The sequence below is a fragment of the Echiichthys vipera genome (genome assembly GCF_963691815.1).
Source record: "Echiichthys vipera genome assembly, chromosome: 4".
NCBI lineage: Eukaryota > Metazoa > Chordata > Actinopteri > Perciformes > Trachinidae > Echiichthys > Echiichthys vipera.
The window spans coordinates 18,519,181-18,546,259 of NC_139829.1; the positions used below are offsets into that span (position 1 = coordinate 18,519,181).

The window sequence follows — 27,079 nt, forward strand, 5'->3', positions numbered from 1 at the left end:
AGGATGGACTGATATGCACAAAGCAGAGTGTCATTTTCATCCTTAAATTAATGTCAAATTCATACCTACTTTATTTCTTTTTGAAGTATTGCCGTGAAGCTATCCTCACGTTGGCTTAAAGACTTACAGTGGACTGCACATTGCATGGGAAATTAATTAGTTAGCATGTGCTCCATCAATGATTCAGTAATCAGCTGGAACAAAACATTATCAGACTAGAACATCAGACTATGCAGCTGACTTAGGAACCAAAAACTTTTTTTTATTATATCACATGATAAATGATGAAAGAGTACAGTCCATCATCTCAGGGAAATGTAAATTTAAACAGGTGAAAGCTAGAGAGAACATGTCATGCCTGGCTCTGTTTGTATTAAAAGCACAGGCTGCTGCTTCCTCTTAGCGTCAAGTTCACACCGGTTGTTCTTTTACATGTAAAATAAATAATACATATAGTCCACCAGACAGGAAAGTGTGAAATGTTGGACTGAGAGACAGACCTTCACTGATTCTGTTCCTTTTTTATGTCTTCATCCTAGTTTTGTTATTCAACAGATCCTTTTGTGAAACAAAAGATTAGAAAGTTTTTTAGGACACTCAGAATACTCTTACAAATGACAGACTAATCCTTTAAGCGCACAGATTACACATGCACATGCACTTAGGAAAAGGTTTTTTAGTACTGAATCAGATACTGTTTACGAAAAAAGGAAATAAAGAATAAATACAGTATAACGTGTGGGAACTTCAAAAGGCTTTGTTTTACTTTGAGTAACTGGACCAGTCCCAGCCTGGTCAGATGCGTACATGAACTGATGAAGCCTCTTGGATGAGAGGTGAAACGTCTTCCTAGACAAACAACCAGTCCAGTTGTTTTTGACTGAAATTGCTTTGAGGATAACGATGACCTGGACGAATGAGAACATTCACAGGCTTAATATTTTCGCTGCTTTACTTTGCAGTCAGAAAGACTTTTTTAGGGAACTGAAGATGTTTATAACCCTCTTCACCAGTCTTAACTAAAACAGCACTTTTACCTCACAGAACACAGGAGTTGCTGAGCTACCACTGCTTCAAATGTTAGTTGGTCAGTTTAGTTAGATCCTAACCCTTCATAACACCATAATTAGAGAGAGATCTAGGCAGTATTAGATCAGCAACCCCCGTGTTCTACGAAGTAATATCACTGTTTTTGTCAATAGAGTCTGGTGGCTTTGAAACAAGCATATAGTATGTATGCAACAGCTTCAGTTCCCCATCATAAAGGGCTTTCTATCGTCAAGGTAAAGAGGTGAAAATATTTTAGTATACACTCAAATAAATATTGATTTTTTTCCGTGGGCCTTTTTTGAGTGGCTAAAATACGTTGCTGCCTCTGTCTACACCAGTACATTGCTTAGCTTCCATGTCGGTACTCGTGCATGCTTCTCGAAACTGGGGGCGCGCTGCCTCAAAAAAAAAAAAAAAATTTCAAAATATCAGAACTGTCCCTTTTGATGTAGGCCAGTGGTTTGAAGTGCTTATATCGACCATGTGATTTTCCAAGCGTTTTCTAACTTCCTTGGCCAAAATAACTTCTAATCATGAGATAGACAAATTAAATTTTGTTTTCCCTGGAGAAGACTTGAGTTTTGTTTCAAAAGGTCATTAGAGCATTCATGAAAAGCACATTTCATCGTTGGGAAAGTAATTGCTGCAGATGATTAAAATTTTCTGGTTGTGTGACTCAGCAACAGTATTTTTCACACATCCATCTCTTCTCTTCTCTCTTTCATCCTCATACTGTTATTTTGATCCTTACCCGCTTGCAGTGCGGCAGCTTTTCGTTCGGCCTGATGGAGCTGTTGTCGCCTGGTTTCATTATGCTTCACTTGCTCTCTTTTTCTGGTGGCTATCCCTCCGGTGCTCCCACTGGTGCCTGTGAGGACATGTTGCCTCGTCATTCTGGGGTGCTGCCTCAGCCTTCACCAGCACCCTACACTCTTCTCACCGACGCCAAGACGATTCAGGCAGGAAAGGCCATTACAGGTAAGATTCCCATGGTTACTTTTAGAGATAAGAATAAAAACATCACAATATAGTTAGTCAGTAAGTAAGTAAGAAAACAGACAGAAGGGACTTGGCTTGGGAACCGGTGGGTCGCGGTGTACGGGTAGCTGGAGAGGTGCTGGGTCACTGCCGATGTGCCCTTGAGCAAGACACCCATTCCCCCAACTTCTCTGGGTGCCACAGGCATCTTTCCATTTAATGATACAATTGAATTTTTCCTCAGGCATAAATTAAGTATCTGTCATTATTATAATTATTATTTTTATTATTATTAATTCTTAACTTTCACTTGAGCTTCGTCACAACGGGGGTATTTTCTTCTTAGATGAACTTAGCTTTAAACTCTGACATCCTTTGTTCAACTCTAGAGTATACGCAGCCTTTATGATGCCTGCAGTTGTCACAGAACAACATGTTGTTTTGGTCATTATATTACTGTTAATATGAGGACACTTTTTTGACATATTAAAATAAAGTTTTTGTCTACCTTGAACCTACTTTATGTAGCTTTTGTGTATGCATCTGTTTGTGAAGGACTCAGTGCTTACTTTCCACACCATTACTGGTCTGCAAACACTCATTATCAATATATACATCTTATTCATTAGTGTTTAAAAGCTGTATTTTTATCAAACAAGTGAAACAACTGCCATCTGTTATGAGATCATGTTATCTATGTCCAACAAACACTCAGTACAATAAGTACTGTATTGTTTTGTTTTTGCAGTGACTATCACTGGACCTCAATATAGAGGTGTACTTCTGGAAGCACGGACAAGTGGCAGCACTAATGCTCTGGGGAGCTGGAAACTCCCTCCTCCAGACACAAGGTTTCTGCAGGTAAGTCTCAAGTAATATATACCGTGTATATTATAATATATGATCATTGTATCACAGCAGTTATTACCACTACTCATCATTGATCATGTTTGCCACCATAATTATTATCATTGTCATATTTTATCACCTTGTCTCTTCTATTCAACTATATTAACTGCCATAACATATAAGTTATATTCACATTACTATAGGTATTATTATTGTTACCGCATCTCCGGGACTGTCGGTCTGCCTGTCTGTTTTTTCTGTCTGTTTGTCTGTCTGTCTTTGTCTCCCTCTGTCCATCTGTCTATCTTCTCTCTTTCTCTCTCCTTTTCTTTGCTCTTTCTCTTCTCTCTTCTTCTCTCCTTTTCTTTGCTCTTTCTCTTCTTTCTTCCTCTCTCCTTTTCTTCCTCCCCAACCGGTCAAGACAGATGGCCGTCCTCCATAGAGCTGGGTCTTTTCAACGTTCCTTCCTGTTAAAGGGAAGGTTTTAGTTGCCACTCTGTGCACAAGATTGCTGTTGCTACTCATGGGAGAATAGTTGGGTCTCTGAAAATCATAAATAAGTCATAGAGTGTGGTCTTTACCTACTCTATATGTAACAGGTCTTGAGATAACCTTTGTTATGATTTGGCACTATTGAATTGAATTAAATTGAAATATTTCCTCGTCTTGAAGAAAATATATGTTTTGCCCGTGTGGATGTTTTGAATTCACAGTGCACAGGGAATCCACAAGGTGCTGTTACTCATTCTAACACCAACCTGAAGGGCAATGACACTGCATACAGCTGGATTCCACCCAAATCTACAAGCCAAGTCTACTTCATGTAAAGCAAACTACTTTTTCCTCTGTTTTGACAATCACAAAAACATAATACAGCTTCAAACCTCTGTTCTCTAACTATTTTTTCAGGGCCACGGTAGCTCAGCAGCGCACAGTCTTCTGGGTTAATGTGAGGTCCACCACTCTGACTAAAGGTAGGCATGAAGGAAATACATTCTGTTTATTCTACAAATGTTTAATGCATCCATTCTGTCTTTTGGTCTTATGTGTGCTTGGCAACATGCGCAAACAGGACCAAACCAGGCTACAATGACAAATTAGGGCTGCAGGAAAAATCATAGGAGTTGACAAAAAACAGCCACTAGTCTGCACACCAAACTCATCCTCCCAAAACTGGAAAAAATTTATTTTACAAGATAATTCAATTCAATTAAATTTTACTTATAATGCCAATTCATAAAGTCAATCAAAAGTTATCGCAAGACAATTCCCAATAAGACAGTTCCCCCAAGTATAAGACAATGAGCAGCAACAAGTTGCATTATCTTAGATAGTACCAATCCTCTTCATCTTCGTCAATAACAGCAACCTGACCCGGGGAAAAGACTCCTACTAAATAAAATAAAAACAAGCATATAACTCCTTTATTTTTATTCCCCAAGCCATAAGCCTGTATAACATACAACTTAGTATACAGTTTTCTTCGCTGCTCCCTAGCACTTTTGAACTTCTGCACTTTCATTCATTAGAATTTTAATGTTTAAGTCTATTGTTATTTATCGCCTTTATTAGTTTTTCTGTCCGACTGTTTTATTATCTTTATCACTTTATCTGAGATTAGATGAGTTTTATTATTACTATGTTGTTTTTTCTTTAGTCTTTTAGTGTTTACTGTGGATTGGTGCCTAGAACACTGGACTAAATGAATTTCTTGGTATGGGATAATAAAGTTGATCTAAATCTGAATTGTCTTCTTCTTCACAGTGAAACCAGGAGTTCTTGATTTGGCTAGTGGTGCAAGTGCAAGAATGACTGGAGAAAAACCTCTGCTTCTCCTTGTGGCATGTTTTCTGATACTACTGAAAACATGTTGGGTGAACAACATGTGAAAAGAAAATACCTCCTGCAATCTGTTGGTCTCTTGCTGAGGCTGTGTATTAAAAATCACAAAATTATTTTTGACTCTTTTCCCATTATACATTTTGCAGCCATGACGTATGCCCATGCATTTCAATGTTTTTTTCAGACTTTGCTTTAAACACAGAGGCTAAATACGTTTGCACACATATATATTAATATGGTCCCTATGCTCCATATCACACTGTAGATATAATTACCTCTGCCCCTCTTACAATATCCATTCACTCGCCATTAACATAAATTATAAATGTACCTAAGTTGATAATTCTTCATGCAGTCTTGCCGTAGCTTTTATGGGGTGTGTTATGTCCTATTTAATACGTAATAAAACACGTGGACGTCTGCAAAGAGAGGAACTGGGGCACCTTTAAAGACGAGAGCTACCATTGAAAGCATTTCAGTGCTTTCAACAAAATACATTAAACGTTTCTAAGATATGAGGAACAAAAGTTAGTCATTCTGGGGAGTCCCTATAAAGTTATATTATTTAAATGATTAGGGTAATATAATTATATTGTAAACCATAAGGCTGGATGCACACCTATACCCTTATTTTACATCCTTCACACACAATATCCCAGCAAGACAAATTACGTGTGCTGCTGTGAACTTGGTCACCCTTAATGAATGAATGTATTGTATCTCTGATGTTGAAGTTAATCTGTCCCTTCTCATGATGATAAAAAGTGCATTAAATTAATTGTATTCCTTTAATTTCAGGGGAGAGAGAGAGAGAGAGTGGCAACAAGAGAAAGAGATGAACTGATAAAGAGAAAACCAGAATCCCACTGTGGTACTTTGTTATTGACTGAAATTCATTCCACTTATTGAAGAGCATGTTATGACCTGCTTTATCACATTGTTTAATCTATAACCTAGATTTCCAGTATGGTGGTGAACAGAAACCAGGGCAGATACTAAAGAGGCTTAAGTCATGCATACATGTGAAATTAAAGCTCTATACCATATCCACCATTTCTTGCTTGACTCCCATTTCTCTGCTCCACATGCTGCTTCACCATCTAACAGCTGCACCTGTAACCAGACGAGCAAGTGCAAAGTCTATTTCTTCTGCAGCAGGGTTAGCCGTTATGATCAATAGTCTTTTTTCTTTACAACCAATTTAGGACGACTTTAAAAAACAACTCGCCCACCATCCATACACTGCAAAAAAACGTGCAGAACAGCAAATTTTATTGAAAGTTGAGGACCTTTCAAGATAACTAGTGGTATCTAAGACCGACTTGTCCGTCTAAAAATTAGAGGTCCCATATTGTAAAAAGTTACTTTTTTCCTTTTTTGATTATTAACCAGGTGGAGGTACTATATAAGTATCAAAACCCTCAATCCACAGAGAAGTGCACACAACCCGTATTCACAAACTGTGCCTTTAAATGAGCCTTCAGGACTTTTGTATGGTTGTGATTTCACAGCTCATTACAATTATATATAGGTAGAAAGTGCCTACAGTGCCATTACAGTCATTCGCTGGCTGCCATGATGCTACAGAGAAAGCACAGATGCAGAAGACTTGGATATGTTGTCCAATCAGAGTAGACTGGGCTTTGTCAGAAGCTGGACATATAGAGAGAAAAAGCAAGTGTTTCAGTGAGTCAGAGGGGGAATACAGGTCAAAACATTCACGCTGACAGTATGGGAAAAATAATGCCTTTTGAACATTAAAGCACTACATGTTCTAGTAGAAACCCCAAATGCAAGCATGAACCTGACAATTTGCATAACATGAGACCTTTAATTGCAGAATTTTGAGCAGAGACACTAAACATAATTTTTTCTTTGAGAATATTAAATTCTTTCGACTGCTCGAATGCAATATACAAAACAAAAGACAAATTATTATCAGCATAGCCAGCATAGCTACTTACAGTATTCTAATAATCAATCAAAAAAACTTGCCCACTTTCTTTGTCAACATATTTGTGTTTTTATACAGTTGTGCAAACATAATTGTTTTATATTTTGTATAATTTATATTTTGCCCGAGTGTACAAAGACTGTACATTTCGGTCTGAGTAGAAAGTTTCTCCTGTGTATTCTCAAGTTATTCTGTACACAAGGATGTATCCACACTCTTACAGTCATTTTTGCATGTATTTACAGTAAGTTCTGAGCAATTTCAGTCAAAAGCAACCGGACTTGGTTGCTTTCCAGGTGCTTTTGTCTGAAATTGCTTTGAGGATAACGATAACCTGGACAAATGAGAACATTCACAGGCTCTTGAATATATTCTTTTGAGTGCTTATAGGAGAATTTCTACAACATTTCATAGCTTGGTCTGTCCGACATTCCTGCCTGTTATAGGGAAGGTTTTCATTGCTACCGTACTCTACAGGGGAATTGTTGGGTCTATGTAAATCATAAATAAGACATAGAGTGTGGTCTATACCTACTCTGTAGTGTCCTGAGATAACTTTTGTTATGATTTGGCACTATAAATAAAATTGATTTGAATTGAATAGATGCAACATATGCAGCCAACCACAACCCGGTCGGGGTGGCTGTGGCTCAGCGTCAGAGTGGGTTGTTCTTCATTTAGAAGATTGGCGGTTGGACCCATGGCTTTGAACAGATTGATTAATTAGATTAGATGATGGGCAGGGAGAGCGCATATGTAGTCAATGTATGTCCGTGTGAATGCGTGAATGAAGTAAAGTAAAAAACGTCTTGACTGTTCAGAATACTACAGAGGCGTTGTATAAGTAAAATCAATTAACCAATCATCCTGGTTCTCTGTATCGTATCAATAACTTATTTGTCCCTATTGTAGTGAAGCATTGATCTCCAACTGACTCTGACTGATGTGCCTGAGAACAGAGCCCTCATCACAAGGCCCCACTCAATAATAATTAGTATCTTTTCCACTGTGAGCCAAAAGCAAGCTATAACAGGGGTTTCAAACCCAGGACGTTCTGAAAACACCAGCGCTACCAGCTTGCTCAATAGTAATTGACTCATTGACATGACATGACCTCCTCTGTCCAGGTCATGGTCTATGAATTCCAAACCGTTGATGTGTTTTTCCATCGAGACAAGGTCATTCATCTAGATGAATGACCTTGTCTTAAATGTAACAGTTGCGGTAAAGGTTGTGCAATGTTCGCTTAACTTACGTAAATTAAAATAAATCTACATTGACATTTGGTTTAACTCGGGACATGGTCTCCATCCATCCATCCGTCTCACTATGCTGACTTTTTCGCTCTGTATTCTACGTCACCTGACTTCCTCCTTTGCTCCCGTAATAATTACTATAAATATACAGTAAATAAGGGTCGTATAAGCTGCTTTTACAAACAACCTATGGGGTCCTGTTTTGGGGAAGGACAGTCTCGCTAAAAGACCTGAGGATCCTGAAATATAGATTAATGTAAAAATAAGGCCTAATAACATTTCTACATCAATAAAATCTTTCTAAATATATTCTACGCACTTTTCCATTACATGCAGTATGTACTCAGTTGTAGGTTTAGTTTAGTCTATGTAAAGCTCACCTCAAATTCTTATGTACAAACATGCTTTTCAAGTAAAATGTGACTCGAGCTGCTATTACATCCCTCTTTAATCCCACATCACAGACTGTATTACTGTAACATGACAAGTAGCCTTGCAGTCACAGTCAGTGCAAGGCACATCAACATCAAATCCCAATTTTCTGTAATCAAATGTTTGTTTTAATAAAGATACATTTGTTAAGCTTTTGGTCGTCAAAATTTTCAGTATATTTCTATATTTGGTTTTATTTACATTACAATAATGAACAATTTGGTTTCTGTTTATCAGAAATGTTTGTTTACAGATGGCTTGGGTCATGAACTGGGGATTATATATAAAGTAAATTCACTCTTAATGTAATACTAGATGTCATTTGTGTATATTTAATAAATAAATACACAACACAACTAACTCCTGTTAGGTCACCAAGGCCAGCAGAACCCTTCAACAGTAATCCCTGAAAACATTTGCCTGTGTGCGCTGTGTGATATAGTGCACAGACATGCGTGCAGGCACACAACATACATGCGCACACACACACACACACACACACACACACACACACACACACACACACACACACACACACACACACACACACACACACACACACACACACACACACACACACACACACACACATACACACACACACACACACACACACGCGTATCATGTAAGTTCTTATTCCAGGCAGATCAAACACTGATCCACATGCACAGTGTGCAGATTAAGGCTATCCCTTGCTGCAGGGGCTTAGTTGACATCTCTGTCTAAGCTCTGCATTCTTCAGCTCCCTCTATTCCCTTCATCTCCTTTACAACATGTCCAGCACCATAAAAAGCAATGACCAGCAGATGAAACATGCTTCCGATCTGATGAACTGTCGGCAGACGAGGTGGCAGTTCACCTCCTGGACACTGCCGAGGTGCCCTTGAGTAAAGCACGGCCGAACCCCCAATGGCCAGCCATCCTGTGAGGCAGCCCTCTTGCTCTGACATCTCTCCATACATAATGCCTGTGTATAGGTCCAGTTTGTGCATGTGTTAATTTGGGCCTGTGTGTGTGCATGCGTGTGTGTTTGTGTTGTGTGTGTGTGTGTGTGTGTGTGTGTGTGTGTGTGTGTGTGTGTGTGTGTGTGTGTGTGTGTGTGTGTGTGTGTTTGTTTGTGAATATACAGTATATAACACCTTATATTCACCTCATGTCTGCATATGTGTCTACATTTTAGATGGTCCTCCTCACAGATTACTTATTTTCCATTCCATGTCGGTGCATATATTTCAAATTGAGACACGGTTTGGTCATGATATTACAGAATTACTACGAAACAGTACAAGATTTTCTTGATTTGTTTTATAATTATACTATTGTCCTATTGACAGATTTTTTACAAAGCATTTCAATGCACCGAAAACTCATTTAAAAAACTGCACCACTACAGTATTTTGGCTTTGGGGTTATTTTAAGATGTTCTTAGAGCCGGCCCTTCTGCACATGAATAACCTTTTTCTTCAGCTTAAGGGAAGGTATGAAATGTGGAAGAAGTGGGTGTATCATGATGTGTGCCTGAGCTGTGAGTCAGAGCTGTGGTGAATTGACGGTGTGCGGAATGGAAAAACCAATTAGTTTGATCCCCTGGGTGATCTTAAAAAGTCTGTTCATGTTGGTAACTGTTAGTACAATGATTAGCGTGCACTATTTGTACAAGAGTACATGGGATTGCATGCATGAAAGAGGTTTCACAGACTGGCCAGCTTGTTGATTGACTTCTATAATGAGTTGCAGGCTGGCAGGAATCAATAGACATGAAAGGTGATGTAAGTGCATCGTTCTGTGCTTGTTTAGTTTACAAAGTCTGAGCTAAAATGGCTGTTAACACTGGTAGTGTTATTTAATATTATGTCTGTTATGTAAGAATCTGGTTGTTAAAGGGGGAGAGCTCAGGGCTGTGCCATATTGCATGAAAGGAGGGTAAGAGAGAGATAGAGTGTGGCAGTGTGTGAGGAAAAGAGAGCGTATGACGAGGGGGCAGGGCTGAGAGAGCATCACAGAGCAATATGGGACAGTGAGAGAGAGAGAGAGAGAGAAGAGAGAGAGAGAGAGAGAGAGAGAGAGAGAGAGAGAGAGAGAGAGAGAGAGAGAGAGAGAGAGAGAGAGAGAGAGAGAGAGGTTAGGAGTTGGCAAGATAATCAGAGACAGGCCACTGGTTCAGAGCTTGGTGCACAGCTGGTGTGACGGGTGAAGAGGCTGCAGGCTAACATTCAGTGGACGGACAGTGACAATGTGCAACGAGTGGGGAGATCTAATATACTGGATGTATGTTATCAAGTCAATAACCCAAGTATCAAACAGGAAACATTAGGTGGAAGACAAAGTTGCTGTACTGCAGACCAAAGGGAAACAACGGAATGGATGTTTCTGCTACATTTTGCACATTTGGACATCTGTGGACATCGACAAGAATCTAACACTGCTGGACTAAGAAGTAGAAGAGGAACTCTTGTTTTGTCACATTCTAAATTTTATTACAGATATTTTTCTGAATAATGTAACAACAACAACTTGGTAACATTTGGCGTTATAAGATTACCCTTTTTTCTTCCAGATTTTACACAAGACGTGAACATATGGACTTGACATTTCACGTTCACAAAGTAGAGATTAGCTGCTCCTTCATTTTTCAGTACATGGAGGTTTTATGATGGGAAGAACAAGAGCTTTCCTCCGCAAAGTGAAACTTGATAAATCCTGACCTAAATGTAGCAAGTGTGCAAATGATTCTACTATGGAGGCAAGACAGAAGCAACGCAAAGTTTACAAACTGGTAAACCCACAGCATCCTGCCAGGCTGGCAGTCCTGATGAGGTGTTTGTACCATGTGGTCCACTGAGAGCATGGAGCCAGAGAAAGCACACACCCAGAGCAGCTTCTTTAGCAAGGTGGATGTGCCTGATCATGCTCACTACATCGTCGCCTTATTTGTCTTTGTCATCGGGACGCTGGGCATCACCGGCAATGCGCTGGTTATGTTCGCCTTCTATAGGTGGGTTTGTTTTTTTCTGATGTTTACCTTAAGTCATTTTGTGTGTCTATTCTTTTCAGTGGAGCCCTTGGCATGTTTAATGATGCTCTCTCTTTTAATCAGAGCCCTAAGAGGATGTTATAATCACTCAGAGATGCCACTGGCGATTACAAGTAAAGTAATCTTGATATAAAATCTCAACTGAGGCTTTTGACTGTGCTTTCATCCAAATGTCATGTTTTTATGCAGTGTAAAAATGTTCCTTTACCATCATTTACCTGGTTTCTCTTTTAGATTTGGGGAAATTTGTTTTTCATGTACAGTTATACTGTAAATCAAATTCATAATGCCGTAAAAATTAATCATGAAATTCACATGACTGACTCTTAATTTTTTAACATTTCTTTCAGAAGTCAAAGAGGAAGAATGTGTGTTAATTGTTATGTAATTTGGACTGCCATTGACCTCTTATGGTGTTACTTCACAGAAACTGGGTCAGAGATAGAAAGTGTTTGCATGTGTGTGCGTGTGTGTGTGCGTGTGTGTGTGTGTGTGTGTGTGTGTGTGTGTGTGTGTGTGTGTGTGTGTGTGTGTGTGTGTGTTCTGGGGATTGTCAGGAGCTTTTTATACTCTGTTCATCCATTACTGTGGATAGATTAGATGGGTTCTCCATTGTGTTGTGCTGATAATTTGTGTTTAATAAAAATCAGAAATGCACATGATGTAATGGGTTCCAAGAAAACCATTCCACACACGTACATGCACACATATGCACGCACGCACGTACGCACGCACACACACACACACACACACACACACACACACACACACACACACACACACACACACACACACACAGCAGGAAAGAGAGGGAGATAATTATCTTTGAAGTGAGATGGCAACTAATACAATGATTTTCGAGGAATTGTGTGCTGTGTTAATATAATTATGCATGCACAGACACTTGTGTGGTCACATGTGTAGATACTCCAGCAGTGACATGAAACAAACACTGCAATACAATTATGAAAAGCACACAAAAAAGCTCACAGGATGACCTCACATACCAAACCTGATTGTTTAATCATAGAGAAGACTCTTTCAATTCAGTAGACACAGAAACAAAGTATGGTCAATAAAGAGCTGTAGATGCAGACAGCAGGTCAATACGCTGCTTAATCAAGCTGCTGTGAATAAAGGTTCACAAAGAGTTGACCAGTTCAGCTTATTTATTATTTCTGAATGATGATTTCAAGGTATTATGTGTAACTTTAGAATGTAAATGTAAAATTAGTTGTGTACTAAATGTTTTCCAACCCATACAAATCTGTAAGTTTATTCAAGGTAACAATCTGTTACATTTGGTCACCTATCAATGGTGCCATAATTCCCTTTGTGCGTGCATCAGCATTGTGGGTATCTCCCAGAAGCTGTCATAAATTTACTTTTTTTTCCAGTTCCAGCCACATTTTTATGATACACTTTTTATATCTTGGTCCATCTTAATATATATATATATATATATATATATATATATATATATATTACCTGGATTTTAAGTTATCAGAGAAACAAGCTGAGCAAACGTTAGCAGCGATTCGGCTCGTAGTACCTCCACTGATGTGCCAAACAGCATTGAAGAAACAGATTTTTTAACGTGAAACTGCTTCATTTAGTGTTGAGGAGACCTATAAAAAATTATTTCAGCTCCTGAAACCTCCTAAACATCTGGAACTTAAGTTAATAAAGACAGGGGCCTTTTTTTTTGGATGTTCGCTTAGTCATCAATGCAATATGACAACCCATCCTCCTCCTAACTCGTCAAACACAGCCGCTTTGTCCAGACCCTTTGGTGTCACTTGTCAGCGCACTGGGTGGCCCTGCACTTCCAACTATTGCGTTCAATTAGGGTTGCTGTTTTGAAAAAGGGGAACACGTAATCAAGATTGTGAATTCAAACTAATCTATGTGGTGAGGTTAAGGCAAAAAAAAACCCCACTTGGTTAGAGTTGACAAGATGTGGGTGGGGTAAGATAAGTATTTGTAGCGTAACTACAGAGACACACAGAGCATGAACTTGACTCCTGGGTGAAAGTCCTTGTTGTGTTTCTGTGCCCCCCCCCCCCCTCCACCACCATCAAAAGAAAATAATTTATTATTTACAAAATAAATCTTACTTATTGTCACATTAGATGTCCCATTTTATTTATCTTCTGCACTACCATAAAACTAAACTTTCTTACAACACTAATGTTGATTAATCAAAGTAAATGAAGGGCAAAAAAAAGTTTGTTATATTGTTCCCTTACCTTCCTTCCTCTGTGTGCGTAGTAACAAGAAGCTTCGTAACCTGCCTAACTACTTAATCATGAACCTGGCGGTCAGTGACTTCCTCATGGCTTTTACACAGTCCCCCATCTTCTTCATCAACTGTCTCTACAAGGAATGGGTATTTGGAGAGATGGGTAATACTCTTCTTTGATCTTTAAATCATACTTTAATCAAAAATACATCAGACTAAACAGTATTCTACTCCTTGTTGTTGAGTCTTTATGTCTGTATGTGCTCCTGCAGGCTGTAAGATATATGCGTTCTGTGGTGCTTTGTTTGGCATCGCCTCCATGATAAACCTACTGGCCATCTCTATGGACCGCTACCTGGTTATCACCAGGCCTCTGCAGGCAATGCACTGGAGCTCCAAACGAAGAACCACCCTGGTCATCCTCATGGTCTGGCTTTACTCGTTTGCTTGGAGTCTGGCTCCTCTTATTGGCTGGAGTGAGTTTCTACTACCTGGATGTCTTTTCTTATCGTCCTGCTTCATTTGCAACAGGAGTAAAACTAATGAATACTGTACATGAGTCTAATAGAAATAGACGCTATAGAAAAACTGATGTAGAGATCATGTCACTGATGTCTATTTACATCCACCTGCAGTTACACAATTCATTTGTGATCTCAATCTACTGCATTACATTACATTGTAAGGAAAAAATGCAAAACCGTTTTTTAAAAAGTGATATTCTTTCACCCTCTCAGGCTCCTATATCCCAGAGGGCCTGATGACATCTTGCACATGGGATTATGTCACATTCACACTGGCCAACAGGAGCTACACGATGATGCTTTGCTGTTTCGTTTTCTTCATTCCGCTGGGAATAATCTTTTACTGCTATCTCTTTATGTTTCTGGCTATACGGAAGACTGGCAGGTACTGTAATTCTTATATCAGAGAGTATGTTAAGTATTCTGTGCTTGTGAAGGTTGAGATACATACAATATATATATATATATATATGAGTTTTGGATAACACACAATAATTCAAAAATACCACTATTAAATAATCCAGGCATCAATTTTATGTTTGTGTGAAAATGCACAACTTTTAATTTCTTATTTACTATTTGCTCAACAATGCAGTATCTGATGCAACCTTAGGTACATTTGTATTTGGTACATACGGCAGGTAGCTGTGTAAACTACTATCATCATACATCTCAGGGAATGCAGATTTTCTGTTTCAGACAAAAGTGATTGTTCCAGGAAAGAAATGCATTCGTACAATTCATGTACACACGTACATATTCTTATATCCTTACAAATTCCTAACAGCTGTCACAATAAGTGAATATTAAAGCTTATTGAGGCTTTATTTTAGATGTATTTATTCGGCAGAGATTGGTTTAATATTTTAAAAAAATAATTGAAAAACATCAACTGAAATCTCCAATATTAAGTGAATAACCTGAAATTTATTTTGAGATCCAGCTTTTCTTCAACTGCCCCCTCTGTCCTTTTCCACATACAGGGAGGTAGAGCGTCTGGGGACTCAGGTGAGGAAATCCACTCTGATCCAGCAGAAGTCCATGAGGAGTGAGTGGAAGTTGGCAAAGATCGCCTTTGTCGTCATTGTGGTTTATGTCCTCTCCTGGTCACCGTATGCCTGTGTCACACTGATTTCCTGGTCTGGGTAAGACTTCCTTCTTTGATGACAATTTTTATGCTGCAATGGATGGATGTGGTCTGAGCAAGGGTCGGAGGAGGAGGTAGGGGGATGGGATAGTAGGGTAAGGGACCATTGCCCCACCACTTTATGCCTCTGGCCTGATTTGGCGTCCTGGCTGGTGTGATCTCTTGTTAGATAATATTTTTGATCTTCTATTATAGCATCCCTACTATGTTGCAATCAGTGTTCCCTGAAGACTACAATCAGTTACTTTTTAATACATTTAATGACCCCTTATTGTAGAAGTAATGCCATGGGCAATGTAACCAGTGTGTGCTCAGTTTACAGACATTGACATGTTTCGCCTCTGACTCTGTTTGAGCACAGACTTTCTGTACCTGCTGCGAGTGAGTTTTCAGAGCTGCCAGAGATATTCTTCTTAATGTCCAGTGTAAACGTGCTAAACATGTCGCTCAGTAAATTTTACATGGAAAAGCTGTTGTGGCGGCGGTACTATTAGAGTATATGTAATTTGATTTGCAACCTATGATGTAGGACAGGGGGGCTTAAAGAAACAGGCACTAAAATATTATTTCAGACAGAGGGTGAATACAGATATATTCAGATGGACAGAATGAGAAAAAAAAATTGTGTTTTTTGAACATTAAAGTAAACTCACAGAAACCCAAATACAAGTATTAACCTGAACAAGCATCAGCTGTCTTCTTTAAATGTGAATGTGTATCTTTAAATAAACCTGCCCATTGGGCACAGGTTTCGTTTATCAGAAATGAAATGCAGAAATGAATTGTCAATAAGCAGCAAACTGAAAGAATTGCTTTAGAACTGACTGGTTTTCATGTTTCACTGCAAACAAGTAAGATTGTTAATTATGTTATTAATTATTATTTCTTCCATCTCTACATTCTAAACTTCTGGGATTTCCTCATGCAAGAAGTCACAAACTAAACTGTAACATGAATACATCTAGAGATGGTTGATCTAATCATATATATATCCGCCTGCTCCTTTCAAAATGTATATACATGCATCAAAAATGTCTCGCATATTAAGAATAAAGTGAGACTCAGCTGGAAACATTTAGGAGACCTACATTTAGAAGACAGGACAGTAATACTAAAGTTCTAGGTGACTGCCATGCTGCACACAAATTGGATGAAAATCTCCTCAAAATGGCGTTAAATGAGTCATTATATAATGTTGTGTCAGCTAGAGGCCACCTGGATGAGTGACATACAGCAGATGGTAAAGTCGCTTGTACATGTATGTCTTCTGCCTATCCAACCTATCACATTGATTAAAACCAGGTCTCCTGGGGCACAGAGAAGAATGAGGTAGAGTTATGTTACTTTGAAATTCACATCTTTTCGATGCTCATTCACAGGGGAAACATAGTCTTCAATGCACAATCAAGTGACCTGAACCAGCACTCTGTGGCGGCTGGCCCATTTAGCCTAATCCCTAATCCAATATGTTCCTTCATTGTGTTACAAAATATAAAAAGATGAAGGTAACTTTGAGTTGTGGTGGGCCTGTGCTGTTGTCACACTAGAAACAAACAACAAATTGAACTTTTGAATTTTTCATAGTACTGTTGTTCTGTCTCATTTAGTCACGCCAACATCTTGTCGCCGTACTCCAAGGCTGTCCCTGCAGTCATTGCGAAAGCCTCAGCCATTTACAATCCTTTCATCTATGCTATCATACACAACAAATACAGGTAAATGATGAATCTGCATCAAAGTGTATTTCTATTTTACTTTCATTTTATATCGTCTAGTGTTAGATCTTTATTGGAAGTCATAGTCCATTATATCCAAATTAAAGAGTAAATAGTTTCCCTATTATTTTGTACTTTATCAGGATAACTCTGGCGGAGAAGTTTCCATGCCTTTGGTTTCTGTCTCCCACTACTCGAAAGGAATGCATCTCCTCCTCCATCAGTGAGTCATCATTGAGGGACTCCATCATCAGTAGACAGTCCACCGCATCAAGAACTCACTTTATTACGACGTCCCCTGACACGGTAATCTTTTTCTCCCTATAATTTGTTATTTTATATGACGGCTTACTGTATATTGTCTATTACTTTTACTGTCTCAACAGTCACAACAGTCTGTACAGAAATAAATATCTTCTCTATAAGTGAACAACTTAATATGTAATGATCTTTATTCAGATATTTTGTAACAATCATTCAATATTTACAAGCTGCTTCAGCAGCACTGGTAGTGTTTTCACCTAGTGAGTCTTTCCGTGTCTATATGGGTGCGTGTGTGCACACGGTTTTGAGTATTTTGCTGTGTCTTTATCTGTCTGTCTGGCTGTCTGTGGACAGATTTTGTCATTGCTGTAGCGTCACAACCATGCAAAATACCGTCACAAAACTTTATGTGATGTGTAGTTGAGATCTAAATGAATTAGTTTGGAAACGGGTGTAATCTGAGCAGGGGCACTGAAAAATAGGGGGTAGGATATGAAGGTCTTTGAGAGCCGTGGGAAGCAATCACATCCTGTTTTTTTTGTTTGTTTTTTTAGTATTTCAAGTACAGTACGTTTAAGCAGTTAAATTACTTACATATTGATCTTTTGTGTACGTGTGAAAAACAGTGTTTGTCCAGAAATGCGCTTATAGGCAGCCGAATATATTGTAAATAGCAAGTGCATAAGCTAAATATGTTTTAAAAAAATGGATGTTTAATAAAACAAACGGATAATCCGTCAGTCTTCACACAGCTCATATTCTGTTTGTGACATAATTTCAAGTTTTCATTACAGTTTTAAAACTAAATTTTATTCAAGATATAGCACAGAATTTTCACATGATTTTCAATTATTGATGAGATAAGTTTTGCCACATTTAAAAAAAATATTTTAAAAGGTTCTGTAAGATACATACACAGCAAACACAAACATTTCCAAGCTTGTCTCAATCTTATGCATCTGCAAAAATGTAAATCATCATCAGTGGAACTTCATGTTGACGTTTTCAGTTGAAGTTAAATGACATGATATTCTATGGTGAGTTCAGCTTCCATTAGTTCTGTTCTGTTCTGCAGGTTTTAAGAGATGTAGAGATGGAGCCTTTGGGAAGGAAGTCAGGGCATTCCTTCAGAAACATGCCATCATACAGACAGTCCTCTAGAGGCAGGTCCTATAAGAAACAAACAGAGCATAAGACCAACAAGACACAAACTGCAGAGAAGGTGAGCGAACAGAACATAAAAAATAGGCTTTCAATTGAGCTTAAATGTGTTTTGGGTTATTGACTAAACTTGTTTACATTGCCAGCACCCATCTACCATGAGTGAATCATCAAACAACTGTGACCATGAACTGGTTGCCGGCTCTCTCACCGTCGCCACTCTACCCTTATTAGTTCTCACCAGAAGACGCAGCCAGAGTCTGACCAATGAGCTGTCAGATGCACAGGAGAAGAAAGGCAGCATCAGTGATTGTCACAAGAGTGACTCTTTTGATTCCTTGAATATTGGACAACTGCCATCCACTGATCACAGGTCACTTCAGGGTGTCCCACGCATAATCGTCATCAGCCCGACATCTGAGAGCAGCCTCATCAACCACGACAGCGTCTGCTTAGAAGACAGCGTTGAGGCAATGGAGAACAATGTGTTTATCAGCCTGAACTTTTCATCAGAAGTCTTTGAGGCAGTGGAGCTAATTTCTTGATATTTTATTATATTTTGTCACCACAGACCACACCAGATTTGTTGTGACTGTGGACAAAGTATTTCCCCAACACAACGAATCATTGTGTCTGTTTGTTGACTCATACTGTAAAGTCATTCCACTCTGTTGCTTAGATAACCGGAGTGCAGAAGAAAAGCTGGTATGCAAAATGAAACAATATGACCTGGCTCTGGAATGCAGTGTTTGTCAGGGACAGGTGAACCCTCAGGGGCAGCATGGGCTGCAGCATGTTTTTGTTAGATCCCTCAAAAATGACATGTGTAACAACATATTTTCATGAGTTTGGAGCCCAAGTTTGACATACTGGTTCCTTAATTTAGCTATTACAGTTAAAAGTCAATGCTGATGTGTTTATATCCTTATTTTAGACAAACTTCATGGATTATCTGCAGGAGAATAAGTGGCAGGAATTTATATTTCTATCAGTTTGATTAAAAACATTAGTATATCCACCTTAATGGGAAAAGGAGAAAACATGAACAAAAAAAGCAAGATTTCAGTTCATTTTGACTCCTAATATTACACAAAAATGACAACTAATTGAAGCAAGGAAAGCAACACAATAACTTTGACAACGTTTGTTTTTATAGTATGTGTGTGTGTGTGTGTGTGTGTGTGTGTGTGTGTGTGTGTGTGTGTGTGTGTGTGTGTGTGTGTGTTTGTGTGTGTGTGTGTATTCATTTTTCTTCTTGTGGTAGCAGCTCCCTTATAGGCAGTGTGGTACTCTCCAACTTTTCATTGGCAGGGAGACAATGGCGTGATAAAAATGTGAAGCTGTTTATTCTGGTCAAGAGGCTGAGGCAGACTCAAAAGTGTCTCATAAAACAATGACCTTTAAAAAAAATGTTTATAGTGACTTTATTACGTGTGTTCGTTGTGTGGAAATTGCTTTGTAACAACCATATATAAAAATTGTAAATGTACTATGTCTGTTGCTTGTGAATGCTACAGTGTTGTTGTCGGTGATCTATTGAGTGTGTAATTCAAAGTCCCATTACAGGAAAAACGCACCAGTAGCATAGATTTATATACAGTACACATATGACCAAAGATGTTTACTGAAGACTGTTTATTTTATTAGTATTGGATATTTAATATTTAATTTATTGCATTTTTTCTTCCCTTCATTTTAGACAGATAACAGTCACCTAATAATTGGCAAAATATTCCTATTCCTAATTAGTATAATCATTCCAGTAAGACAAATTTGCACCTCACAGCCGAAATTAATGCAAGTAAAAAAAACAGCTCTTGATTCACACTTATGATCAACCTTTGTTGTATCATCTGTGTTTTAACATTTGATACTCATGCATCTGTACGTTTTATAACTACAGTCATTATGAGGAAACATTGGTGAGGAAATGTTGGATGTTCATGTTAGTTTATGTGTTGATTAAACTTTCTGAAGCCACCATTTGTTGTATTTTTCTCAATCTCAGAAAAGCACACATGATTTCACTGATATTTTTCTGATCGTAAAAACCTAGACTACATTCTTTGGCAAAACCTGACCACATTTCATACAATTGATTATTAAATATATGTATCAACTCCATATGTGTGCATGGCAGCTACAGTATGGTTTAAAATAAGAGATTCTGGCTTTTTGCATAACCCAGGGTAACGTAGCCACATCCTAGTTAGGAAAAATACTTACTTCCTCTCTCTACACACAGGTCTTTGCATTTACCACATCAAATGGATGCGGTCCATGTGTTTTTTCCTCATACTGTATGCGCCAAAGCAAGAAGCTAGTGGGGGAGAAATATCTTTGCAGAACACTTCCGAAGTGGATTCACAAATTGTAAAATTTCAGTGGTTTTGGAGGAATTGCCTAAAATCAAGCTAAGCCTCTAGACCTTAGAGAGAAAAGCTACAAAAGAACCAGCATTCGCAGTTAAAAGCAACCCATGCTGTTTGCCAGACGTTTATAGCTGTTGGTCAATAGAGGATGCCACTTCAGCTTCATCTGTCTTCTCTGCCAAAGCAGAGACTGAATAATAATCTTTTCCAGCTTTTTTTCTAGGGTCCAGAGGCTTATTTTTATTTGTTTGTGACTCCACCAAAACCACTACATTCCACGACTTGTCTGAAGTATTCTTCAATGGTGGTATCTTTAAGGGTCTGCTAAGCTTTGTCTCCCCCACTTGTTTCTGCTGCTTTGGTGCATGAGGAAACACAGCATAGGCCTATGCATATTTCGAGAACATTTCTTATTATTTTAAGATACTATGTCATTATTTTAAGATATTTTCACTGACAAGACCATGCCACTTGCGGTATAAATGTTTTTTTTTGTTTTTTTAGGAATAGCTAGAGGATACAGAAAAGATAGGGTGAGGGTTGTGTTCGGTGGGATGATGGATGAAAAGGCTGGTCAATTCCCAGGGGATGAACTTGTACCTTGACTTATTGGTATACCTGCATGCCTGTCTGCTTGTAGGTATACCTCACCTGCCCATTCCTTTTCACCTCTGGATTCTTATTATTTCTGTTTGGCCTTGTATCTTCACTGTTTCAATAAATTACTGAATTGTTCCTGTCTGCTAGGATTATCTGCATTTGGGTCCTTGCTGCCTTGTTTATTCACCTAAAAATAACTCAACCCAGTTTATCAGTAGGAATTCAAAACCACCAAATTTGGAGATACATGGTTTTCACTCCATGAAGGGTAGGCAAATGTTTAATCTGAAAAGTAATTAAAGCTGTCAGACAAATATAGTGGAGCAAACAGCCCAATACCCTATTTGCCTGTGAAATGTCTAAAAAACATGGAAAAACAAGTGAAGTTCAAGTTTCATTCAACTACTGCATATTTACAATGAATGAGCAGAATTAATTATGGAATATAGTTATTTAATGTGTAATGACAGTAAATGGCCACTGGATGGCTGTAAATAACCATATTTATCTGTGTTTAAGACTTGAGCTGCTTTAACAGGGGAAGCTCATCCCTACACCTGCAGATGTAGCCCCAGAGTTTGTACAGCTGAGGCATTGCACTCTCCAACTCCATGTCTTCAGAAACAGCAAGAAATCACACAGCTTTCCCCTGTTGCCCTGCAAATCCTGGTTTGAATAAAGGACCTCAGTCTCCCTGAATCAAAAAACTGGCCATAACTTTTCAGGACACTCTGAAACACCTCCTCTGGGAACTCTTGTCTCATCTCATGAAATTTCCCTGGAATGACTAGTTCTAAGTAGTGACTAGTTCTTCATATTATCTGCCATGATCTGCAGCTTTCTAATGCTAGCAGCTGGAGATGCTGCGCCAGGCTACTGTGAAGTGTGACCGCCTGTGAGTGTAAGTGACGGGGGAGATACCTGCAGGTACCGCTGCTCGTTGGGGAAAGAAACCGCAGAGTGACAGAACTGAGACGCCATCACAACACTAGTCGTTTCTATCAAAGACAAAGTGGCTGGGGATCAGTAGAGCCTCCAGATCAGTTCAGAACAACGGAATGAATAACTTGTAAAATGCTCCGGTGGATGTTTATTCTTCAAGATCGCTGATTCGCTCATTTAGCTGTCAATCAAAAAATTATTCCGTCTCAGACAGCTCATCCAATCATCATGCAGAAGCCGAGCGTCTGAGCCAGCCCACTGTCCCGATGGGTGGGACAAAGCCCAGCATTTATCCAATGACCGTCTTGTTTCACTGCAGTGGCACAAGCCGCACTAAGCTTCCCCATTGAAGTCAGTTGAAGCTGAGCATCCGACTCTGTAAAGCATTGTGGGGATGAATGAGAAGGAAGTGGCGCCAGTTACCTATGATAAGTAGCTGATTCTGAACAAAAGGTGAAGGCTTTCTAGTTCTTATTTGGTCAATGAAATGTACACACAGCAGTACACATTTCACCACTTTTTTCTTTTTTTGGGGTGAAATTTTAGGGCAATCGCCAGTGCCACGCAATACTTTTATGACAGACAGATGTGCATGAGTGTATGTGTGGGAGAGTTACATCACTATGTATGCTATGCAGGGAAGCATAAGTCATGCAGTGAAACCAAGACATGCTCCTAACAGAAACTGGAGATACATAACAACCAGTTAACAAGCAGAACTGGTCTTTGATATACCTGGTGGAAGGATGCGGCCACTTTTATTACAACAAGCCCATCATGCCAGTGCAGGGCGATGCTGTATTTGACTGACCTCGCCCAGGCATACATGTGACTACTCTCTCAGTATTAAAGCCCCTGAACACCCACACAGGTGTTTTCAGTTAATCGGGTTGATAAGACCTCTTCCAAGGACTGTGTGGGTGCGTACACTGGGATTGATTGACATCTTCCTGAGTCTCCTGTTAGCTTTGTTTCACCAGTAAAAAGTACACCTTTATCATTCTTAGTGGTAGACAGACTTTATGACCTCATAAATTCCCATCATATTCTTATCAAAGCTCTGCCCACCTTCAACCCAAGCAGAGGTCTAATCAGCCAGAATAACTGACAGCACCTGTGTGGGTGTTCAGGCGCTTTAAGTTTCATTTGTACCACGCTCAGTATCTGGAAGTGGTAGATATTACCCTGTGTGGCTATTTATGAAATTAACCAAATGAGATTTTGCACGGCGTAAGACTCAATTGTAGCAGGCTATAACAGTGTGACTCTCACTACAGTTGACAACACGTCCCTTGAATAAATTATTTTCTACAATGAAAGGCCTGATAAGTGCATTTATGCGCAAAAAGACCTTTGCAATCAGGAGAAATTAATTTAACTCACTGCACTCTGCGTGAGTGCGTAATGACGTGGCTCCATTAGTGATGAACCTATCACACAAAGAGCTCAGTAAGTGGTGGCGGATGTAATAAACTGCAAATGACACCGGAGAGGACAGAGCAGGAGACAGGCGCGTCACGACACTGTGAGTCAAAACCTGATTAACCCACTGGGAGTGTTTTTTTTCTCCCATCTGTAGTTTATTGTGTTTACATTCAGTTCTTATCAGCTGTCTTTTCTTCAGTGTTTTTTTCCACTTTGTCACAAAATTTAAAATTTGTTTTGGATTTCAAGGGACAATCACTGTCATGAAATCCCTGATGATGTTAGTGGCTTCTTATACATATTTGATGTATTTATTGAAACTGTTGTTGCACATATTTGATTAGTACAGTTGTAACAATATCAAAAGGTAAATCTTAATGGTTCTCATTGGAAGTTAAAGATAGCATTAAAGATTAATTACAAAAGGGCAGATGGAGTGAAGATAATGAGTTTAAACTGAGTGGTATAAAGCATAAAAAAGAAACAGTTGAAAATAGATATAGATATATCCACAGGGAGGGAAAGAGGGAGAGAGGTGTAGGAAGAGTGTGGGGGGCAGGGTAGTATTGACGTTTGGTCCTGCTTTAGTCTGTGCTGAATGGAGCAGATGCTTTGATTTCCCTCTTGAGACTCAGCTAGTACTAAAGCTCTATGGTCACTGATATATGGGCAGCAATGGCAAGTACACACACACACACACACACACACACACACACACACACACACACACACACACACACACACACACACACACACGCACGCTACAGCACTATGTTGAGGTTCAGTTCATCTGTCTTCCATCACTTCTTAAGCATCACTTTTTTCTCTTCTCCCCATCATTCTGTGATCTTAGCTATCCTACTTCACCCTTTTCTCTTTATATCCTTTGACTGTTGTCAGCTAGAGAGGAAGCTAGTAAAGCAGAAGTCAATGCACCAAAAATGTTGTGTGTGCGTGTGTGTTTCTTTGTCTTATGTATGCGTCTGTTCTTATGAGTGCTTACGCTATTTGCCTAAGATTGACAGGAAGCACACCATCAAAAGACTTAAGATATATCCCAATAATACACCGGCTATATACTAAACTAACACTATAAAATATGGTATCCCCATGTTGTTTTGACAGTTAGTTACACACACAAAAGTGTGCAGACCTTGACGGTAAATGAGTGCCAATAGACATCAATCATACCGCATTTGTGGAAAGCTAGTGAATACTGCCATAACCCAGGGAGCAACATTCTTTTCCAGAAATTTAGTAATATATTTTTTGTTTTCCAAGATGATCCTGGAACTGTCATAACTGCCCGCAGTTTGTTTTTATTTTTCCAGCTGCAAGTAGCTGCTCCATTTCTGCTATGCATTGCACTGTGGGGAAGAGGGATCCATCAGCTCTGCACTGAAGATCTCAGCAACAGCTGTAGGCATATTGCTATCTTCAAGTAACTTTATGTATGTTTTTTTCATTTTTTTAAAGTATCAACTAGAGACTGAAATGACCCTTTTGTCAGGCAGCCAAAAAAGTTAGTCACACTGGACAGGAGAGGAGATCGTACCAACGTCTGATTCAAAATTGGTTTAGGTAATTTCAGAGACAAGAAATGTGTCAAGCGACACAATTGCAAGCGGCTCCAAGTATTCTTAACGGATGACTCTTAATGGGCAGCTCTGGTGTCAACACAATAAAAGCTCAAAACACAAATAGACATGGCTGAATGGATGGATGGATGGATAGAAAAGGAAAGGTCAATGCCTTTAGTGCTTAATCAGAAATGATTAAGAGCAGCTGATCTTAAGTGTTGGATGGTCTTTGTGAAATGTGTCTGTATGTCTCAGAGGAAACGTTACACTTGGCTTTTAAAATGCCTCTCTTTGACCCAGACTTGACCCAAACATTAAGCAATTGTGTCCACATTTGTGGTCTCTGAGTGTGTGTGGGTGTGAGCAGCTGTGTGTCCGTGTCTCTCTGCAGCTGAAGCCAAATTTCTCTCAGTTTATCTCTCTTAGGATGGACAACCTTCTGGGCTGAGCTATCTGTCTCCCAGTGTGTTTGTCTGTGTGTCTGGTTGGCTGGTAAGCAGGGAGGAATATTTTCCACTGTGATAGCGAGCAGTTATAAACAGTGACTGATCTCAGACGGAAGATACAAGTTCGGATAGTAAGCTCATCTCTGGATTCCAGACACGCTCTCTATAGTGTCGTTATATACATTGTTGTATATGTTGTTATATATGCACTGTATTTAGAGAGGGCCATATCTTGGGCGCACCAAATAAAGACAAAATTACATTTTTGTATTATTTACACACACACACACACACACACACACACACACACACACACACACACACACACACACACACACACACACACACACACACACACACACACACACACACACACACACACACACACACACACACACACACACACACACACACACACACACACACACACACACACACACACACACACACACACACACACATACATATATACATACGTATATAGTGGATACATAGATAGACAGACAACTAAAAACAACTAAACCCCAATTATAATGCATTTGATCATTACTAGTTTGGCATTAAATTAATTAAATCTCTGGACAGGAACCATTTTACAGACAGCACTAGAAAAAAACATGGGAAAGAAAAGGCTACTAACCCAACCCCTAACTGTGCAATACTTACAGAGATGGGTTGGGGGGATTAGTTAGGCTTATATCAGTCTGGAGGGGTCAGACTGATTAAACGGCTGGCAGACAAAACCTCTCCCCAGTAAACAATCGTGCACATATTTGTGAGTCTACCTGATACACCTGTGAGTGAAATTAATGTTTGTATACAGAATCATTTGTGTGATTACGGACTTTTTTGTTATGTGCGTGTCTCTTCTCGCCGTGGGTTATTTAGGCCAGCTATGCTGACCATTTCCTCCAATCAGTCTGAATGAAGGAGACACAAGAATACCAACAATTTCCACACTTTTTCCCACAAACAAGCCTGCCTTTAAGGTATTTTGAAATCAGTTATTTATATCAGCCACAGGCCTTTTCTTTTTAAATATATATTTACAATTTATTATGCACAGCTATAGTATATAGTACAAGATGATTTGCAGAATTATTATCAAACTTGCTATTCAGGCCACAGCTGTTGTCTTCAATTTTGACCTGATACATATAATTTATACTCAGAGGATTATTCTGTGTGTGTGTGTGCATGTGTGTGTGTATGTGTGTGTGTATGTGCGTGTGTATGTGTGTGTGTGTGTGTGTGTGTGTGTGTGTG

The 27,079-nt window shown here is 39.1% G+C and overlaps 2 protein-coding genes across 2 annotated transcripts; both read left to right on the top strand.

Annotated features, from left to right (window-relative positions):
- The first annotated feature begins 1,834 nt into the window (after positions 1–1,834).
- LOC310946220 (putative defense protein Hdd11) lies at positions 1,835–4,882 on the top strand. The gene is made up of 5 exons (XM_083912625.1): positions 1,835–2,028; positions 2,777–2,889; positions 3,591–3,700; positions 3,787–3,851; positions 4,642–4,882. Exons 1-5 carry the CDS (start codon positions 1,836–1,838, stop codon positions 4,764–4,766), a joined length of 606 nt encoding a protein of 201 aa, XP_083768751.1. The 5' UTR covers position 1,835; the 3' UTR covers positions 4,767–4,882.
- A 6,307-nt stretch (positions 4,883–11,189) lies between these two features.
- opn4xb (opsin 4xb) lies at positions 11,190–18,993 on the top strand (the record flags this gene model as incomplete). Its single annotated transcript, XM_083913001.1, has 9 exons — positions 11,190–11,356; positions 13,667–13,800; positions 13,910–14,113; positions 14,375–14,546; positions 15,145–15,306; positions 16,916–17,023; positions 17,167–17,329; positions 18,363–18,509; positions 18,595–18,993. 9 exons carry the CDS (start codon positions 11,190–11,192, stop codon positions 18,991–18,993), a joined length of 1,656 nt encoding a protein of 551 aa, XP_083769127.1.
- Positions 18,994–27,079: the final 8,086 nt, after the last annotated feature.

Coding starts and splice junctions, on each gene's coding strand:
- LOC310946220 (XM_083912625.1), top strand. CDS start 1,836: ATGGAGCTGTTGTCGCCTGGTTTCATTATGCTTCACTTGCTCTCTTTT. Junction 2,029..2,776: donor GGCAGGAAAGGCCATTACAG/GTAAGATTCCCA, acceptor TTGTTTTTGCAG/TGACTATCACTGGACCTCAA. Junction 3,701..3,786: donor ACAAGCCAAGTCTACTTCAT/GTAAAGCAAACT, acceptor CTATTTTTTCAG/GGCCACGGTAGCTCAGCAGC.